Source organism: Pempheris klunzingeri, chromosome 7 (assembly GCF_042242105.1).
Source record: "Pempheris klunzingeri isolate RE-2024b chromosome 7, fPemKlu1.hap1, whole genome shotgun sequence".
NCBI lineage: Eukaryota > Metazoa > Chordata > Actinopteri > Acropomatiformes > Pempheridae > Pempheris > Pempheris klunzingeri.
Window position 1 is genome coordinate 15099094 of NC_092018.1, and position 15333 is coordinate 15114426.

The 15333-nt window shown below is 40.9% G+C and overlaps 2 protein-coding genes across 2 annotated transcripts in view; both read left to right on the forward strand.

Annotated features, from left to right (window-relative positions):
• Positions 1–15333, forward strand: part of LOC139203355 (zinc-binding protein A33-like) — a 56515-nt gene that overhangs the window by 15814 nt on the left and 25368 nt on the right. The window lies entirely within an intron of this gene.
• Positions 8397–13452, forward strand: LOC139203613 (adenylate kinase isoenzyme 5-like). The gene is made up of 9 exons (XM_070833432.1): positions 8397–8456; positions 10452–10661; positions 10715–10958; positions 11086–11196; positions 12117–12263; positions 12458–12630; positions 12735–12848; positions 12968–13159; positions 13357–13452. Exons 1-9 carry the CDS (start codon positions 8397–8399, stop codon positions 13450–13452), a joined length of 1347 nt encoding a protein of 448 aa, XP_070689533.1.

Sequence of the window (15333 nt, forward strand, 5' to 3'; positions counted from 1 at the left end):
TACCAGGTACTACCACCTATTGGAAAACCCTAAAGACCGAGTAGAGCCGAGCCGAGTAAAGCCGAGTAGGTGCTAGTGGAAAAGCGCCGTAAGTACTTTAACTCAAGTACTTAAGTAAAATTCTGACTATATATATATATATATATTACTTTATCTCTAATCCGTTCATTTATCTGCTTACTTTGCAGATTCTGCTAAATATTTTTCCACTTTCTAATAAAACGTAGAGCTTTGTGGACTCTTCCGAGTCATTTTAGTGTTTTCGTGCTACTGAGTCTTTAAAGCTTTGTTGTCTTGTGAAAATTAAACACATATCTGTGTGAAGGCGAAGACTTGTTTATTAAAATAAGTTTAATAGGTCTACAAAAGAAGGTTTTTAGGACTCAACAGACAGAAATGTCTTCATAAGATAAAAATACTGCTCACAAACAAATGCATCAGTGAGAATTATCCTTTCGTATAAATAACACTGAGAGGGACCATTCATGAGTACTTTACTTTTGATATTTCAGTGCATGTAGCTGTTAATACTTGTGTACTTACACTGCAGTAAAGGATCAGATTTAACTCCGCATTGCTTCATTTTTATTATGGATTTTACTCACGAACATAAAAACACAAAGATTTTTATTCAGTCATGGTTCAGTTTGTGTTCACAACAAATTCACTTCAGATGCTTTTCAGATGTTTAATTTCCAAAGAAAACAAAAAAGCATCCCTCTGTAAATTAAAGTAATAAAGAAATATATAAAAGTGTGTTTAAATTCTGCTCCTCTGTCCTGCATTTGTTCATCAGTTAGTAAAAATAAAACAGGAAACTGGCTGTGTTTGTTTGATAAATCGATTTTTTTTTAAAAAATCAGTAACATGTTAAAATATGTTTTTACTTTATAAAAGTGACAATTTCTACTATTGTTAAACACAGAAACTGATTCATTTACACGACAGGACAGTAGGGAAGGTGCAGAGCCCACAGAGAGCACAAGACCTGGTTCAGGTCTGGACTGGTTCTGTTTCTGTTGGATCAGGAGCGTCAACACTTTCTAGAGGTTAACACACAGCTCAGGGACATGTCTGATTGATTTCATTGACGTGCTTTACTATAAATAACATTTAAATGTTTTATCATCATGTATTTGAATTCCACCTCTCACAGATCAAACACGGGATCTTATCGACCTGAAATCCGGGTCTACAGAAGTTTCAGATTGTATTAATTTAGAGACAAACATGCTAATTTTTATGGTCTGTTTGTCTGCTGAGTTCAGATCAGTTCTGTGACAGAGAAGGTGGAGATAATACATATTTACATTTGTAAATTTTCACATGAGGAGTTTTAAATGTCAGTATGGTTAAATTAACAGACAATTCACTAAAGAAACCGCAGACTTGTCAAACTTATCGTAAATGTCTTGTTTCAATCTGAGGAACGTCACCTGCTTATGAGCAGCTTAACATTTGTGAGATTTCATCATCAACATAATCGATGCCTCTAACATCGTTTGCTGCTCTGATACGTTTGTGGGAAAGTTTAATTCAAGAAAAATGTTACCAAACGGTAAAAACAACCTTTAAGTCAGAAATCAGCAAACAGAAACAGCAGATTAGATCATGTCAGTGTTAGATGTTAACTTCTTTCTAAAGCAAAGAGGTCCATGACTGATTTCAAATGAGGTTACCAAGACATGGCAGTCATGGGGATAATAGATGAGACTATATCTTATAGTCTATACTGTTGGGTTTAGAGGACAATATTGAACTGAGACCTGCAGAAGTTACTGAAATATGCCAAAAAAATCTCCCAGTAAATTGTCAGCAATGATGATTATGAAATGAATACTTCTAAATATCAATTTTGTAATAAGTTTATGTTAGCTGTGCATTTTTATTTTAGTTTATTTCTGTAAAACAGGCTATTTAAACTCCAAGGCGTCATGGTTTAATTTCAAACGAGACCTTTTCCTCCTGTGGAGAAACTGTCGGTTCTCTGAGCTCGCCATTCTTACTACAAGAAAACCAGTGAATGTCACAAATTGTCTTAAATTACTCTTAACAACCACTTAACAAATCTGTTCAGACAAGTGTTTCTTGCATGAGGCCCACTGTGTATCTCCTTGAGGTCAAACAGACTAACTAATGGATTTTTTGACTGAAAATAGTTTTTTAAAATATTTGAAATGCTGCGTTGTTTATGTGCATATTTGCCAGCCAACAGTCTTTTTCACTGCCTGGAATAATGTGTCACTGGCAGCCTGATGTGTATTGCATCACCCAGAGGCTTGTGTACACATCAGATACAGACAAAATAAGGACCAATTCATAAAAACATTGATCTTTAGCACTGCTAGTGGCCACAAACTCCACAGGTAAACTCTAAGTATCAGAATCAGGAGCATTTTGGGCCCTAAAAACAGTTGAGAAATTCTCTCCTACAGCTGGTCTCAGGTCAGACCGTCAGGAGGTGTTTACTAAAATCAGTCTCAGTTTGCTGTTTGGAGTCAGAAGCGTCAGCAGGGTGTCCACTTCACAGTCTGGAGTCTGAATCCTGCAGCCAGAGATTCACAAAAACACCCAAAAACATCCAAAATGTCCAAAAGATCCTCCACAGTTTGACACTTTGAAACAGCACAGTGCATGTAGTCTCGCACTCAGTAAAACCCTGTCCCCATGAGAACCCTTTCAGACTCTGATCTTCATCAGTGATGATGGTGACGATGATGAAGATGGCGGGGGGAGGAGCCAGCTAAGTGTGTGTTGACGTGTGCGTCCTGGTCGTCATCAGTGTGCGTCAGCAGCAGCGAGGCTCTCTGCTCGTCCATCCTCCTGGACTGAACTCTCTGAATCAGACTGAAGAAATCCTCCTGACCTTCAGGAACCGAACCTACCACGTCATCCAGATCAGGAAGGGAGCACCTCTGGTCCTCCATCCTGTCAGACTTCAGACAGACAGACAGACAGATGACAATCAGTATTCAAAAGGAGCACAGTAGCTACTTACAGCTGGAAACAAGAAAAACAAAGACAGTATTTCACCTAATTTTAACCTCTGAATGTTTTGTGTGATACAGACAAACATCTGTGAAATGTCATTGAACAAACTCAAATGGCACGCTAGTACCTGGTAGTGTATGAGCATGTAGTAGAAGTCCAGACTAGGTTGCAGCTGGTCGGGGCTGCAGGCCCCACAAAGAGCGTCTGGTCCTGGCTCAGGCAGCAGGCTAAGGCTGGCTCTCTGGTCGTCCAGTCTCTGACCCTGACACTCCAGGATCAGGTCCAACAAGGCCTCTGGCTCCTCCTGCTGGCTGCCCCTACGCTGCAGCAACAACAGGGACCAGACGGGGGTTACCGAACATGATTCACGTCCTCATAGACAATAAAAACTTGAGTCATCAGAACAAAAGATGAGTAAATGTTTAAGAAGTCACCAGACACGATGAGCTAAAGCTAACTCTTTGGGAAGAGGGTTTTATAGCAGCATAAGCAGTTACCTTGCTTCTGGATGTCGTGGCTCTGATCCTGGAGCTCAGAGCAGAGCCGAGACTCTGGCCCCGGGGCCGGGTGGAGCTGCCGTCAGGACCATGTCCTGACGCAGGAGTCACGAGACCTCCGAGGGTCCTGAGGGTCCTGAGGGGTGAGTTGGAGGCCGAGGCCCTGCTGCTGGGTGCAGAGTGAGGCTGGGGAACAGCAGTGGTGTTGCTGGAGCTGTGGCATCCGGGTGCAGCCTCCAGACTGCCATTATTGTGAGAAGGCGGAGAGCCTTTGGGTGTCGTCCCTCCAAGTCTCCCATTCTGGTGGGAGGGTGAAGACAGGGAGGGCGAGGGTAAACCTGAGAGTTTTTTGTCAGCCATAATGGAGCTGTAGAGGTGTGGGCGGGGCTAAGATCGCTCTTCTCATCAGTGGGATGAGCTAAACCTGGACAGAAGAGAACAGGAAGTGAGACACAGATTCACCTGGAGGTGGAGTTACAGTTCATTTAACGTGATTCTGTGAATTCCTGGATCACGCAGAGCGGCAGTAAATAAAGTGGAAGTACATGTTTCTGTACCTTGTGCCTGTTTTAGCCTATACCTTGTACCTTTTCCCTACCTGTTCCATGCACCCTGGTCCCTGTCCCTACAAGTTAAGGTACCCTGCCCTCACATTTACCCTATAGCTTGTTGTAGCCTGTTACTTCCTGTACCCTGGTCCTGTCTGTACCCTGTTCCCAACGGTACCCTGTCTTGCATATTCCTGACTGTATTCTGTTCAAGCCTGTACTCTATACTGTTCCTGCCTTTAACCCGTACCCTGTTCCTGTCTATACCCTGTACCCTGTTATGTCCTATATCCTGTTCCTGTTAGATCCTATATCCTGTACCCTGTTATATCCTGTACCCTGGTCCTGTCTGTACCCTGTTCCCAACGGTACCCTGTCTTGCATATTCCTGACTGTATTCTGTTCAAGCCTGTACTCTATACTGTTCCTGCCTTTAACCCGTACCTTGTTCCTGTCTATACCCTGTACCCTGTTATATCCTATATCCTGTTCCTGTTAGATCCTATACCCTGTTCCTGTTAAATCCTGTACCCTATTCCTGTCTATACCCTGTATCATGTTCTTGCTTCCTGACATGACAGCTCCCCAAAAGTGAAGACAAAACATATTGATCACCACCTGGTGGCTGGCTGCAGTATAGGTCATGAGCCCCGCCCCATTCATATTTAGCCAAACAAAAAAATCGACGTTCACATCAAATAAATCTTTCCATAAATCTTTCCTAAAGATGGTTTCTGTCATTTTAGATGGTCCTTATCATGCATGTTCTTGTGCTCACTTTTCTGATAAGTTTGGTTATGATTTGTTATTTGATGCTATAAAAAAGGGGGTGTGACATTGCTAATCTTAACCCACAATAGAGTTGGGTCCTTGATACTGCAGTTCCAGCCCTGATCACTACTGCGCAGACTCAGGCTCCAAGTGATGCAGCCTGCACAAGATGGCAGCGCCCATAATCAGGATATTTTGCCGCATTTTTTTACAGTAGAGGAAGTGGAGACGGGAAGTACATCTATGGTCTTAACATACCTGCCATGCAGAGCTGGAGGTTTTGGATTTATTCTATATATAGTTGGGACTCATTCATATCCAACATCATCGAGATATAGCATCTACATAAGTTCTGTGCCAGTAGGAGACATCCACTCTATTTACTAGGAAAGAAAAGAAACTTTTCAAAACCTCTGTCAATGAGGAAGTGTGTGAAAATGAGAGAAAAACCAATTTTAAAACTACATCAACGACAAAAACTGAGCAAACAGAATATCAGGATTTAACTGGATACAAAGCAGTCCGGTCTCACATAGTCCAGGTTCAAGTAGACCCGCTCTGGTCTGCTTTCATTCAGCTTGAGCAGAAGTAGGTCAACAACAACACAACACCACAGAGTGTCTAATCACATTTACAACACAAAGGACACACACACACACACACACACACACACACACACACACACACACACACACACACATGAATGCATTAACGAACAGTGTCATTGCGTTCATCTCTTTTAAAGGGTCATTCAGTAAAATACAGCCCTTCTGCATCACCAAGTGGCCATCAGAGGAAACTACACAGACAGTTACTGTGTAACCACAGAGACGGAAGCTCAGAAGGTCCAAAATTTAACACCAAACCCCAAAAATTAATGATTGGAAAGTTTGTTTCCTAACAAAGTTGCAGTGTTTGAAGTTTTCTTCTGTCTGCAGACATGATGGAAAAGTAAACCATTAACAAGGCACAATGTTTCAATGAACTGATGTTTAAATAAATTGTTTAAATAAAGTTTTCTGTCTGAGTTACTTCACCTCAACATCACAACGTTTTCTTCAACTTTCCCTTCTCGTTTCACGTCGAGCGACCGATGTTGTTCTTTTTCTTCTGTTTCAGTTCTTCCGTGTCGTCTTGTTTCTCCACCAACTGAAATCTGTCTATTGGCTGGTCAGCACACACTGAAGCATACACGCTCACAAACACACACACACACACACACACACACACACACACACACACACTCACACACACACTCACACACAATGACACAATGAAAGAGAAAGACACAGAGGGCAAACTCCCCCTCTGGGCTTACATCACGGTTGCTATAACAACCAAAGAGAGGCTTCCAAATCCTGCCTCCCAAACGCACACATACACACACACACACATACACACACACACACACACACACACATCACACGCACACACACACACACACACACACACAGCGAAACACACACTCACACACACATTCCTGTATTGTTGAGATTCATTCAGTTGAACCCAGAGAATGCTGCTCTTCAGCTGTGGGCCTCACACACACACACACACACACACACACTAAAACACACACAGTCAGGTTTGTGTGCATTCACAGTTTGCAGATCCCTACATGGAAAACAAATCACAGTTTGATCACAATAAAAACACTAAAAACACACATTAAACACACACACTGTGTCTGCTATGAATTGCGTTTCTGCAGCTGTTAATCACTTTAAAGGGAAACATGTTGATAACTCTTAATCACTATAAATATGATTAAAATCAAACAAAACAAAGTACTTGAAGCAAACAAATATATCAGAATGGGAGAAATGATTGTTATTGTATAATACAGTCTGTACTTTAATTGTGTCACAGTGGTTTCTGTATTTTATGCTCTATACGTGCTTTTTAAGTGTCTTCTGCTTTGCATGTCTCAGTTTCTAATAATGAAGCACAACGTTTCCATATTCTCCGTATGTCTGTGTTATTAACGTCTGTTAATGTTTTAAAGTTGGGGAGGCATTTCTCCAAAGGAAAATTACAGCTCTCTCCTCTCCTTCTTAAGCCCGTCCTACCTTAAGAGCACCAGCATTTGCACACGCTACATAGGTGCAGGAAAATGACGTTAGCATCTTCAACTGATCCTGTTTGTGATCTCAATGCTGTCGTACTATTAGCAATATCTGCTAATGGATATCAAACCTGCTTCCTGTGATCCCGATGATGATTTATAACATTACGTAAACATGAACTTTAGCCGCAGCTAGCCGCTGCTTTCATGGTAAATCTACGTACACAAACCATAGATGTATAATAAGAGGTCTAATAATATCGTTACATCTGAGGCACAAACCAACAAACCCAGCAACACCTTTAGATATTACAGGAAAATCAAATTAGCATCTCTGCCGTGAAATTCTCTTCATCTCTCACCCACATATAGTTTATTTATTACATTTATTGTCAGACTCTCTGTTTTTAAGTTTGTCTTCCTTTGTTTGTGTAGACAGTTGTTCCAATGCTGGAACAGGAACTTCTCCTGCAGGGCTTTCTGCCACTGAATCAGACTTTCACCAACATCTGAAGGGACGTGAATGTACATCAGCATCTGTGGAACAGCCAATAGAAACGCTCTCTTTCTGAGAGGACCTGTGATCTCCTGACATGGGTTAAATTTACTAAAGCCTGAAAACACCCAAGAGGAGCTGCAGAAGTCTGGTTTTCTCTCAGACTACTTGAATTACAACATACTGAAAGGTTTTTATGGACTTTCTGCCCAGTGACACCAAAATAAACTGCCATCCCCTGCTTTAATTATAACCATATCCTTTATCCTTTTAGTCCTGTATCATGTTTCTTACTAACATTAATTTCCTCTTTTGCTTATTAATAATCACAATAATGATCCCATTTTATTCTTATATTCTACTTTTAGGATCTAGCATCTATTGAGGGAATACAGATGGGAAACAACCTATTGGTTTCAATCTGGAGCATTTACAACATCGTTTGTTCACGTGCATTGTACCAACAAATCAATAAATAAAATAAATGGATAGAATAAATAGATATAAATGTATACATGGTGGAAACTGCTTTATATATCATGGGTGGTCTTGTTGTCAGAAACCAAAGAAAAAACTCACGAGGAGTCCAGAAAGAGGTTTTTATTAACTTACCAGATGTCACACTCTGTCATCAAATCCGTTCACTGTGTGATGTGTCTCAGCAGCTCGTTAGCCTCGTTAGCACAAAACCAACATGAATAAATACAGACGTTACCCCGGCAACGGCTTCAGCCAGCTGATGCTGCTGTCAATCACTCAAACATCATCACTCTGCTCCCAAAGCAGCCGCAAGAACGGAAGCATGGATGGATAGATAGATAGATAGATAGATAGATAGATAGATAGATAGATAGATAGATAGATAGATAGATAGATAGATAGATAGATAGATAGATAGATAGATAGATAGATAGATAGATAGATAGATCTGCAGAAGGGATTGTGAATAAGAAAAAGGCGAGTCGAAGAAGGAAAGAAGTGCAACAGACCAGAGAAAATAGAAGAAAAAGAGGAAGAAGAAGCTGATGATGAGCAGCAGAGAAGTGAAGGAGTACCTGTCTCACCATCACCTCCCTCAGCTGCTGGAGGTGAGACAGTTTTATCTTTAGTTTTGTGTCTCTGATTTGAATTAATTCAAACAGGTCCTGTAAAGTTTCTGCTGAACATAGTTTCTGTATCTGTTAAATCATTGAAGATTACAGTGGTTATGGTCTTTTTCATGTTGTGGTGATATGGTTTCTTGTTATTACTAGATATAGAATTATTCTGTTTTTACAGGAAACTTTTACTGTTACAACAACACAGCACTTTATTTTGTTTTTATCACAAAACCTTCTTATTATTTCACAAATCCAACAAACCTCGGTGAAACTTTCTCTTTAAAAAGTGATATGCTGTTTAAATAATATGAATTGTTGCCACGTCAGCCAGGTTTGAAAATAAAGACAAAGTTTTCATTACAAGAAGAGTTTCTTATAATATCAGAATAATTTAGTATCTAAAAAAATATCTACCATGAAATAGATCTTGAAAAAACAACATTACAGACATTTTATTTAACTGATTAAAATATTTCCATCCTCCTCAAACTGGTTCTACTATTGTTTTCCTTTGTGGGATGAAAAACAGAAAATACTAGACAAGCATGGTGAACATTTAGCAGCCAAAGAGCCAGACATTTCCCTCAGGAGATGGTGAAGACCAAAAATAGAGCTAAAAGAGAGTGAATGCTGCACTTTGATTCATCAGAAGGACACAAACACAACATCAAATGAAAGATAATGTTGCTCTGTAATTGCTGTATGTGGAAATAAGCAACTGTTTTATGTGCAACATATCAGCTTGATGAAATGTTGATGTTTTGGTGTAGTGGCACCAGTAGTGCTTAAATTCTAAACTCCCATTCAGACAGGATTAAGATTACAGGGGGAGGTGGGGAATGCTACCTCCACTGTGCCCTTTGGTAATTTAACTCATCATTCAGGTTATTTTAACCATGGTGAAATTACAGGATATGGTCTGTAATAAACACAGGTATTCAGCAGGAGCAAGAAAGCTCCAGAGAGCTCCTTCTCAGAGTCTGGACATAAAACACATATTTTTAGATTCAGTCTGACTTACAGTAATATCCATAAATCCGATTAGAAATCAAAGAAAAAAGATGCTTCAGAACTTACCTGACAATCATCATATTTTTAAGTTTTTCTCAGTATCAAACGGATCTAGTGACAGTTGACTGTTCATCCATGGGTGCACTGGAAACTAGTATGCTAATTCAGCATACTTTTAATGGAGCAAAGAAGACAACATTACCAAATGTGCAGGGTAGAGCAGTGGCAGAATATTACAGGAGCCTGACTTTAATAACTTCATGTGTCATAAACCATGGCAACAAGCGTCCAGCCACTTTTAAGTGTCCAGAAACGCTTCTGTCATTGTTTGAAGTATTTGTTTGATGTATTTGTGTTGCCTTTTCCATAATTTCCTTGCATGTGTTTTCTTAGGTTGCTCTTTGTTTGTGTTGAGCTCTCAGGGCTGCGATACTCAACAGCAGTCAAACTATATGACACTGGTTTTAGCATGCAGACATGATGGGCAATTGGTTGCCATTGGTAACAGCTCTTAACATAATACAAGTGGACGGGGCGAGAGATCCACAGAACAAGAGGGAGAGAGAGAAAGGCAGTAATCAGCTAGTTCACTAGAATTACCATTTAATTCTAATTATGAAGCCTGTTCTGCTGTTGAGTGGCTCTCCAACAGTCAGACAGGCAGATAGACAGACACTTGAGTCAAGGTGTCAGTCTGATTAATAATAATAATAATAATAATAATGATAATAATAATAATAACAAGTGAGAGTATGTAAGAATTCATTTATACAACACTTTCCAAACCAGAGTTACAATGTGCTTCAGAATTACAAAGACATTTTATAGCAATAAAACAACAAGAAGCAAGAATAGTGTGATCCATATTCTAGGAGCCAGGACTGAAAATGTTTGCTCAGTCTTGAGGTGCGTGGTCTAGCGACACGTCATATAAAGTGATTAATCTCAATAACACTTTGACCTGTGTCTCAGAGCTTGTTAACAGGTCTTCTGTATCACCACCCTGAGGACCCTGTCAGCTTCCTGCAGAGCTGCCTGATCACCACCAGACAGCTGGGGGGTCCTGAGGCCGTCACCTGGGACACCTTCATCCACCTGGAGAGGCACCACCTGAGCCCCAAACCCCCCAAAACAACACTTGAACCCCTCAGAGCTACATCTATACCCCCCAAAACAGCATCTGTACTCTCTACAGCAACCTCAATACCTCCTAAAACATCACCAATACCCCCCAGAACAACACCTATACCTCCTATACCTTCATTACCTCCAATAAAATCCCAAACACACCAAACAACACCATTAATACCCCCCAAAACAACCCTTATACCAGCTACACCCTCAACCCCACAAATAACACCTGTAACAGCATTAATACCCCAGAAAATTACAATTCTACCACCTATAAAGCCACAAACAACAACCCCAAAACTCCAAACATCACCTCAGATCATAGCCCCAATAACCCCAACATCCACAGTAGCCTCACTAACACCTTCTGGGCCACAAATTCCCTCCATTAAACCCAAAACATCTGTCTTACCTGCACTGGCACCCCAACTGTCCTCCATCAACAATGAAACACCATCTGGAACCCTCCAAACAGCCCCTGATCCCAAACTCCAACCCCCGGCTCCACCTGGACTAACGGTGACCCCCCAACTGGTCCACACTGAGAGGAGGGAACAACGAGACACAAAGGCGTCCAGCACAGAGAGTAAGAAAAGTTAAGGGTTACTTTTCAAAAGCTCTTCCCCCAAACTGGAACCAGAAACTAGTAGGTTTTCCTTGACGACCTGAAGTGCGACGACTTCGGTGGGGTTGTCATATTCTACAGGTTGGACAGAATGGAAAGATAATCAAGAAGTCAAGTGAAATATAAAAGAGCATGCAGTGGTCTGCAGGAAAAAACCCAATGCTTCGTGATGATTCGGTCTTCTCCTGAGGTTCAGGTAAAGCTAGAAGGTAGCTTGAGAAGCTGTCTGCCAAACTAGCTGAAGAGTTGGCTGAAGTCTGGGTTCACTCAAGCGCAAAAACAAAATATAAACAGGCTAAACATACATCAATGTGATGAAAATACCAAAAATGACAGAAATCATCTCTGGGAAAAATCATTTGATGTGTACTTTGACCATGTACAGCGAGCCGATCAAGGACAGTGTATATTATCCTGCTTATGACACAGCTTCCCAGTAAAGAAACTAATAATTTGACATAAAATACTGACTGGAAAATGAGTTTATTGATTCCGTCTGTTATGTTAAGAAATAACAGATCGAAGAATGCTGTAATTCATCAAAGCCATTTAATAACTTTATTTACAGAATGTGGTGGAAATAGAGGCTGGTTCACTAGAGAGCACCAAGAATCCTGAGTGGAACCGCCGGTTCAAGAACCAGAGCTAATTTGGTGGACAAGGGTTTTAGTAGTTGATTCCTCCAATAGTTAATTTGGAGTTTAGTTCTCCAAGACTTAAGTTCTCCAGGAATCCAGTTCTTTAGGATGTCAGTTTTGTGGGAGGTCGACTCTTGACGAGTCCAATTCTCCAGGAGTTCATTAAGTTCAGGAGTTCAGAGTCTTCCCGAATCAGATTCCCAGAGATTTTAATGTGGCTCCTCTTACTGTTCCTCCTCTTAGCTCCTCCCCCTGGTCCTCCTCCTTCTCCAGTCCAGTCTCAGCTCTCTATAGACTCAGATTCTGACATGACGGAAAGTTCTGGTCTCCTGCAGGAAGTCAGCATCCTCCCTCCTCAGAGGCCACGTCCCCCCATCATCTTCATCATCGGTAAGAGAATTTGGGAGAAAATACAGATCAATACAAAACCTCTCAGGCCACCAATCCATTAGATCTTATAAAGATGAAAGAGAGAAAGATGGTGAATGATATATAAAGATCCTGGACCAGGTTCAAACTGAGGACGTTGTTCTGTTACTGATTTGTTTAACATTCGGATCAGGACCTTCCTTTATTCCCATCAGGTGGTCCAGGAAGTGGGAAAGCAAGCCAGGCGGCTAGGCTAGCCCGTTGCTTCAGCCTCAGAGTCGTCTCATTGGATGAGCTGCTCAGGAGGCAGATGCTAAGCCATGCCTCCCCTGGCAGAAAGTGGGAGATTGTTTCGGAAATGATGAGCCATGGAGAACTGGGGCCACAGGTCAGAGTCAACAATCAATCATCAGCCACCAATCATCGCCTCAGCCCAGAGCCTGAACACATCGCTATGATTTAGCTTGAACGCTGTGATCTCTGTGTTTGTAGGAGGAGACGATCTCAGAGCTGAGGCGACAGCTGAGTGGTCAGCCGGGGGTCAGAGGGTTCATTGTGGACGGATTCCCTCGAAATGTCCACCAGGCTCTCAGCTTCCAGGAGCAGGTACGGACCAATCAGAGAGCTTGCTGTAGTTTGGACTGAAGTTTATTGGGTTGAGCAAAACACATTTTCAGTATAACTTATCACTATCAGTGTGTCCTTCCTGCCCTCTCTGTGTTCAGATTGGCTCTCCTGACCTGGTGATGCTGCTGCTCTGCTCCAATGAGACGCTGCGCTGTCGTCTGCAGCGACGAGCCACTCAGCTCGGTCTCCTAGGAGACAGTAGCCACGCCCTGCGGCGCCGCCTGGAGGCGTTTCAGAGAGACATCGTCTCCATCAGCAGATACTACAGACAACTACACCTGCTGACCCAGGTATACCTGCTGACAGAAAACTACACCTGCTGACAGAAAACTACACCTTTGATAGAAAACTACACCTGCTGACAGCTACACCTCAGACACAACTACACCTATTGAATAACTACACTTTCTGATAGAAAACTACACCCACTGGCACAGATACACCTGCTGAGGTGTGTGTGTGTGTGTGTGTGTGTGTGTGTGTGTAGGTGGATGCAGACAGAGATGAGGAGGTGCTGTTTGCTGATCTGAATTCAGTCATTGGAGTGAAACTGCTTCGAAAGGATTCGTCAGGTATTGATTGATACCTACTGATTTGGGATCAGAGTATCTAATTCCAATAATGTGAGTGTAATCTGTCATTATATCTGTTATACGCTGTGTGGTCGGATGCTAAAGTTTATTTACCGTATGTATACAACAACAATAACGCTGAATCCAATCATAGTCAGTTGTCTGTTATAATCACTGATTTATATTGATTGATACAATAGAAACACTGATTGGTCGATTCTGTGTTTCTCCAGGTGCTGCTGATATCCCAGAATGCAGCGGTGCAGACTCCACTGTCACCTCTGACGTCAGATCAATCGATCAATAAAATGAAAGTCATCTTTCCTGCAGACCTGCGTGACATCACGAACCAATCAGTGATCAGTGTGAACCCCGAGCATCTACAAGAAGTGTTCCTATTGGATAATAATCCAGTCTGTTGTTGTTCATGTTTACCTGTTTATTACCTGTGATGTGTGATGTCATGATGTGTCCATATCCAATTTGTGAGGAACTCCCCATTTCTCTAATACTCAAACAAAACATGGCTGCTCCCATTTTGTTATCCCCGCCAAATTAAAAGAACCACATCACAGAATTGTGCATATTATTTATCCCACCAACAAACTTGTCCTAAGATTAGTCAATGTGGATAAAAAAAGTGTGAGTTCTGTGGAAACAACTAAACTTCATGTTTTATAAATGTTAGTAGACGAGAAGATTATGGAAAACAAAGCAAGGGCCACTTTGACTCTCAAACCAATAAAGCTGGACGTGACTATAAAAACAAAACACAGGAAGTTCAGCTGATTGTCAATTTGTTGAATTTACTGAGGAAATTTCACAGCCATAAAGCAAAGTTATCATTTGAATCCTTCAGGATTAAATTCAGGAAGAATTATTGACATTATCATTTTAAAGAAATTAGATTTTATTGGCCACCTTCTCTGTTCAGTTATTTCTAAATTTTTACTTTCACTTATTTACCATATGGCCTGTTGTCATGTTAAATTGAGAGTATGTGTTATGTCCTTATGTCCTTGTGATCAGTTTACGTATCAAACTGGGTAGATTAGATTAGATTATGTGATTGAACTAAAATACTTATTGGCGAAACCTGTAACTTCAGATCATCACATTTAATGTAAAAGTTGTATTAAAAGAGTGTTAAAGTTTTTAAATATTAAATATTACTTTATTCTCTAAATATATATATATGTACATGGTGCTATATTTTATTTCTCTCATTCCATTTTATTTATGTAGTATCAATCTTTATTTGGTTTGTTTTATTTTATTTTTATATGACTATAGTGCTCTTACTGCTGAGCTGAACTGTGCCTTTTCTTGTCCCGTACATTTCATATCCTCTGTTAACCTTCATGTAACTAATAAAACTAAAAACTGTGACTGACACATTATCTTGGCGTCTCTGGTTCTGTTGTATTCACCAAATCAAAGGCTGTTATTGAAAGATAGAAAATTATTTCTTCTTAAAGTTTAGATCACATGAAAAAAGTGTTTCTCCATAATCTTAGAAATGTCCACGAGTAGATACAAGCAACAGTCAAAGTTAAAGAAAGGAAAAAATATATGTATAAGAATTAGTTCACCCAAATCTATGAAGACAGTTTGTGTTTGATCTGCTGTTTTTATTTTAAAATCAAAGTGAATCCCTCTGCAGGTCTGGGACACTATCAGCGCTGTTATTTAAAGACTGAAGGACACGGAGAGCATCATGGGTAATCACTGACCTTATCACAGCGGGGAATGTTAATGAAACCACCACATCTGGTGACACCTCAGGAGATAAAGAGACGGAAATAGACTGAAGGGAGACGGACAGAGAGCATGAGTGGATTAATGAACGGACCCACGGGGGCTCTGTGTGGCCCTAAGTCACATAGAGCTCA

What these genes read in the sequence shown, in the direction of transcription:
- LOC139203613 (XM_070833432.1), top strand. Translation starts at nt 8,397, where the DNA reads ATGAGCAGCAGAGAAGTGAAGGAGTACCTGTCTCACCATCACCTCCCT. An exon ending in CAATAACCCCAACATCCACA is followed by an intron (nt 10,959 to 11,085) that starts GTAGCCTCACTA and finishes CCCTCCAAACAG; the next exon opens with CCCCTGATCCCAAACTCCAA. An exon ending in ATGGAGAACTGGGGCCACAG is followed by an intron (nt 12,631 to 12,734) that starts GTCAGAGTCAAC and finishes CTGTGTTTGTAG; the next exon opens with GAGGAGACGATCTCAGAGCT.